Source organism: Chelon labrosus, assembly GCF_963514085.1.
Source record: "Chelon labrosus genome assembly, chromosome: 19".
NCBI classification, from domain to species: Eukaryota; Metazoa; Chordata; class Actinopteri; order Mugiliformes; family Mugilidae; genus Chelon; species Chelon labrosus.
The window spans coordinates 25543467-25549466 of record NC_140352.1 but is presented as its reverse complement, the minus strand read 5'-3'; the positions used below and the strand labels follow the sequence as shown (position 1 = coordinate 25549466).

General features: G+C 40.4%; 1 protein-coding gene across 1 annotated transcript in view; it reads left to right on the top strand.

Annotated features, from left to right (window-relative positions):
* Positions 1–609: 609 nt before the first annotated feature.
* The window catches only part of ryr2a (ryanodine receptor 2a (cardiac)), a gene marked incomplete at its 5' end in the record, with an annotated part of 253225 nt that continues 247834 nt past the window's right edge, over positions 610–6000 (top strand). The window contains 1 exon segment of the mRNA XM_084568164.1: positions 610–657. Within this exon segment, the coding sequence (XP_084424290.1) occupies positions 610–657 (48 nt within the window).

Sequence of the window (6000 nt, the reverse complement as noted above, 5' to 3'; positions counted from 1 at the left end):
TTTGTTTTATGAATAGTATAAATTATTTTATCATATACTTTTCATGATAACGGTGAGACCTCCCCTGGCCGCACGTCCCTACTTGAAAAGGTTTCATAATGATACGAACAACTCCCGGTAGTCTCAAAAGAGAAAATATTTTGAAAGTTCTGAGTGTTTTTTGTTTGTGAGTGTTTGATTTGAAATGGTGAAGGCCATGTGTGTTCACTTTTCAATGGATGTTGGATGGTTATAGGTCCTTTAACTGTAGAAGAATGAGATGAAATGAAATGAGAAGGAAATAATAATTTAAGATAACACAAAATATGCTTTCTTTCGTAACACTAGGGCGGAATAAAAACACTGTCCTCATAGTTTTTGGCAACTGGCGTAAAGCGGATTCAACGCGGCATCGCCTACGCTGCAGTTTACGTTTTATTTGTGCGAGATGTTTGACTATTTTTGGCCTCCTTGGTTTGCCATATACAACACCCCGGCGAGCGCACTCCATCCAATGAGTGCCACTGCGCGTTGGCTGTCGCCCTCACCTTCGCACACACACAGGCGTGCGCTGCCTGCCTCTACTCCACACACACAGACAACACGAGCTTCGCCGTGCGAAGGCTAACCATGACTGACGGAGGTGAAGGCGAGGATGAAATTCAGTTCCTGCGGACTGTAAGTGTTTTTCTTTTCCTTGTGGAAACGAATATTCCTTCAGTTGCTAACGTGTGTGTGCGCGCGCTCGCGTGTGAGATGTGGGCAGGGAGTGTACCGCATTACGAATGACAGACGCTCTACAGCCTTGCCAGTGGTCAGGGAGTCCGCATTCTGCACACACAAGACGTGGAGGATAAAAAAGGATTGGAAACAAGGACTAATAGAATAGAATAGAATAGCATAGAAAGAAAGCTAGGTCGAGGACAGTAACATTGAGTCGAGTTGAAGGAAGGAGTTGAGCAGTAGGATGCAGCCTTCGTAGACTCGCTGATGTTGTGTGTTGCCTGGATGCGCAGTGCGGTACAGCAAGAAGCCTGCACAGAGATAGTTCAACACCGAGGCAGTGCAACGGTTCGCCGTGTTTGTGCCTGTGGTCATATCACATAGGCTAATAAACTCAATCTGTCATTTAGTATTGAACATGACAGAAGCTGTTGCTTCACAAAAGACCACACGTGAATAATCACGTGAACGCAGTCGACCTTAGTGTTTTATAAAGGGAGAACGTGTGGACTGTAATAGTGAACATTTAATTGGGCTGAGATGATTAATATAAATTTTTCGTCAGTGAGTTTTTCTTAATTTTGGAAGGTCACTGACAGTTTTTTGTACAGTCGACTGCAGTGGCATTAAGATGCTTTGACATGAAACTCCTTGGAACAAAGACTATAACTGACAACAATTTTCAGATCAGATGCTACTTACACAATCAAGCTTCTAGGAGGACTATATTGCACAATGGAATTACTCGTCAATTGCTGTGTCCACAGTGTGGTGCTGGAGAACATTACTAATTAATGCCATCTTGTTGTTTATCTTGCATCTAGAACATATGTGATTTTGATGTATGTTGGGTGATGTTTGTTACAACAGGCTGGCTTCCTGTTGCCAGCAAATGGTACTCTGTAGGTATTAATCATATTGACCTGTAGATCAGTATATTCTGGGACTCTTATTAAACATGTTTGAAACAAGTTTGGTGAAGACTGAACAATTAATATGTGAGTTAAAGCAATTTCCAATTCATGGTCAAATAGCAATACATGATAGGGAGACATGGCCATGATGTTCAACTAAAGCTCAAGCCTTCGATAACTTTGGATCTGTAAGGTATCAACAGTGAACTACCATACCAGTTTAAGGTATGGGTCCAACATACTTTTTGTATGTTTTGGTGGGTTTCATATGGCTACCACGTTTTGTACATGTAGGTTTAATGTAGGTTACTCTGTCAAGATTTTGTAGGGGGATTTTGTCCCTGTAAATGACCCATACCAATTGAAATGTTTACCACTTGTGATCTGTGTGTAGTTTATGAGTGTTTGGGTATCCATAAGCACTGAACAACCACATCCTGTTTCATTAAAAGTTGGCAAAATGCGTAATATCGACTGAGGGGTGGCACAGTGGTGTGGTGGTTAGCACTGATGCCTCACAGCAAGAAGGTTCCGCCGACTGGGGCCTTTCTATGCGGAGTTTGCATGTTCTCCCTGCATCTGGGTGGGTTCTCTCTGGGTACTCCAGCTTTATTTCCAAATAAATGCTCATTTGGTTAATTATTGATTCTAAATCGGATATAGGTACGAGTGTGGTTGTCTGTCTCTCTGTGTTACAGATGTATGTTTATCTGGTTTCTGCTCTTCTCTTTTTTTCCTGTTTGTACCCGGCCTTAGGCAGATGGGTCCCTCCATATGAGCTGGGTTCTGCTCAAGGTTTCTTCCTGTTAAAATGGAGTTTTTCCTTGCCACCGTCGCCTTCAGGCTTGCTCTGGGGGTTTCAGGCCGGGTTTTGTAAAGCGTTTTGAGACGATTTGTATTGTTATTGACGCTATATAAATAGAATTGAATTGAATTGAATTGAATTGTTAGCCCTGCGATAAACTGGAGACCTGTTCAAGGTGTATCCTGCCTTTTGCCCAATGACAGCTGGGATAAGCTCCCCGCGACCCTGCAAAAGACAAGCGTTACAGACCATGAATAAATGAATGATTGAATGTATACCGATTGACAAAAACTCAAAATCTTCTCAACTATACATTATCAAGGTTTTAGGGCTTTGTCTGATCACGTTTGAGGTGCATCTGGTTTGGTCACAAAGAGAATTAAGTTAAAGTGTAATTTCCTGTTGACACTAGGTGGCACAAGACCATCCTTTAATATGGGCGGATTGGTTGCTGCTTCATTTACACCATAAAGAAAGAATAATGGAGAAAAATTTCAAGGCAACCTTTTGCAGTAAGATTTTTGAATTGTGTCAATTGTGTCAGGTATACCACAGGTATGTAGGTATCCATACTATAAGTATGGTATAGCTATAAGATGTGCTAATGTAAACAGTTGAACATATAAACATTTCTGTTTAAGTGAACAGAAACAAGTGCATGGCTTTTGTTCTGCAATGACCCCACACGCTGTGTGCAATCAGAGCCAATTTCCATGAAGAGGTGTTGAAATGTGTCAAAAGTGTACTTGAGAGTCTTTGGATATGATATATTTAGACCGTAGAGCAGTCCAAAAAGATATGCAAGTGCGGATGGAAGATCTGGCACTTCCTCCAGGACAATGGTCTCCTCCAAAATCACAGCAATGTTCTGCACCATTGCTGATAAGTCGGTGCAACACCATCCTTGAGAACAAAGAGTATGCCCACAGCCACTCCATTGGTTGCCCCATCTTCGGGATCAGACTCCTGTATAACCAGAGCAGTATTAAAATTAGATTTTAAGTCAAATATTTGACTACAGTATAAATGCTTACATTACACTGTTAGGAAAGCATCGACCTTTGCTGTGAAATCTTGAAGACACATACACAGGTGGAATGGACACAAGGCCAATGATGAGGTCTTGCAATTCGTAGTGTCGGATGATTTTTTTTCCCCGTTTCCCGTAAATGTACAGAATTTGCATTGCATGTGGTCCTTTCCTCCCTAAAAATAAGAATAATACAGTCAACTATAGGTTAAGGAAACAACACCTTAATATGCAAAAAATACAGTCATTGGCTTCATGCTGGCATAATGGGAGGGAGTGCCGCAGAGATTTTTCACTCTGTCCACTCCAGCGTTTTTGCTCATTTACATGTGTGACTAAAAGCGCGACTTGTCTTACAGTGTACACATGGATTTGCCAATTACCTGAATAGTTGTCTCACAGGGTATGCTGCTAAGTGGACATGAAGTAGCAGAGTATAACTAAAGAGTCAATCAGTAATCAATCTGTAATCAACGGCACATCACAATGAGGAAACGGGAAATGACAAAAAAAGGTTATTGCAGTGTCAGATGTTACAAGTGTCACATTGCCAACATGGTGCATTTACTTGTGGACAGTGGATTTGCAGGGCCCAGCAGGTGTGGCCTGCAATGTATTGCACAGCAAGGAGTACACCTGAAATATTGAGTGTGACAACAATAAAATATTAGCTAATCTAACTTGATGATGTATGGCATTGAGATGTATTATTTAGTATAACTAGAATTATTCATGCGGAACACTGATCAGAACCCTGCATGCCAGCTTCGCCCAGGACAGTAGGAAGGAACATAGCTGACTGGTGGTCCAATAGCAGTCTCAAGATTAAAATTTTTTCCTCCCAGTGATAGACCTGAGAAACCAGCTGTAGTAACTGGTTAAATGGGTTCATAAAAACCTTGCCAGACCAAGTCGGTTTTCCCATCTTACCAGTGGGGACGTGGCAAGCCTCATGTCAGCATTGCAACGGGGCTTATCTAGGCGTTGTCCAGTCAACAATGTGGCCTGTTTAGACGATTAGAATTTTTAGCAGGCATCTATCACACTTTTGTATGGTGCTTTTGTGTCCAGTTACCTGAGTTCATTGTGCCAAGACTGTCCAAACAAAATGGATCAAAGTGTGTGCTACTCATTGAACTAAATTATATAAATCAAGTGGTTATTCATAAGAACTACTACTACTACTTTGATAAGGCAAAAACTGGGCAATTAAATGTGGACATTTACGTCAATAATTAAATTGGTTTATTTTACCTTAAATATCTTGCCACACCATGGTCAGGTTTTGTCTCGTTCCAGTTTCCTTTTGTCTCCTGACTTCCTGTTTTATTTTGAAAAGTAACTCCGCTCTCGTTTCAGGTCACTTCCCTCATGTGTCACCTGTTTGATTGTCTTCTCTGACTTCTGATTGTTTCCACCTGTTCCCCATTACCCTTATGTGTACATATAGTCTGCATCTCCCCTGGTCATGTGAGCGTTTCGTCCTATCGTGCACCTCCAGTCATTTATCCAAGTCTGTTCATGCTGGCTTAGACAGATTTTTTTTGCCTCTTCGTGAGTGAGTTAATTGTTTATGAGTTTTGCTGTCCATTTTTTTTAGTCAAAGCCAACGTTAATTTCCTGAACCCCAAATTGAAGCTGAGAGTCTGCAATTATAAACTCATAATAATTTTGGTCAACAGCGAAAATAATAAAGAAATTCAGTCAATGTCCAACAATTTATGGACAAAACGGTATTTCAAAGCCTCAACCCTCGAAGATTAAGTTAATTTTGTTTAATTTTATTTTCTATATAGCGCCAGATCACAACAGAAGTCATTTAAGGTTACTTTTCCTATAGAACAGGTCTATTCTTTGTTCTTTTATTAAACAAACTAAATAACTGTATGTTATTTATCTTATTTACACGAAGGCTTGTCATTTACTTGTCTACATGCTTGTGCGTTTACAGTTCTCCTCTACTTTGTGCAGAGGTGGACAGAGTACACACCTTCACTACTTGAGTAAAAGTACAGATACTGCTTGTCAAATATTACTCCAATACAAGTAAAAGTAGCTTAGTCAAAATATTACTTATGTAAAGTACTAAATTATTTGCTTAAAAAAATACTTAAGTAAAAGTATTTAAAAAGTATCTCAGGAAATACAGGAAAGGAAAGTAGCTTTATTGTCATTATACAATCCACTGATGCGATTCTAACGCACGCGCGCACACCCACCCAGTCTCTCTCTCTCGCTCTCTCTCTCTTTCTCTTTACATACGTGCTTTTTTCAGGTTGGAAGACGAGTTCTTGTAGGCCGTAATATAATTTGTTCGCGGTTAGCACAACAAACATTTAAACTGAAACGAATCAGTTTTTGTGGCAAAAATCTCAAACATGGGTTTGAGATAAGGCCACGGGTGCTCGGTGGGAGTTTCTCCAGGTGTTTCTCCAGTTTCTTCCTGCATTGTATGGATTGTATGGCATGACGTATACGACTAAGACAAACCATATGCGAATCAGCAGAAACAGTTTATTTTCTCAGAATTTTGAAAAAAAAAAAAAAAA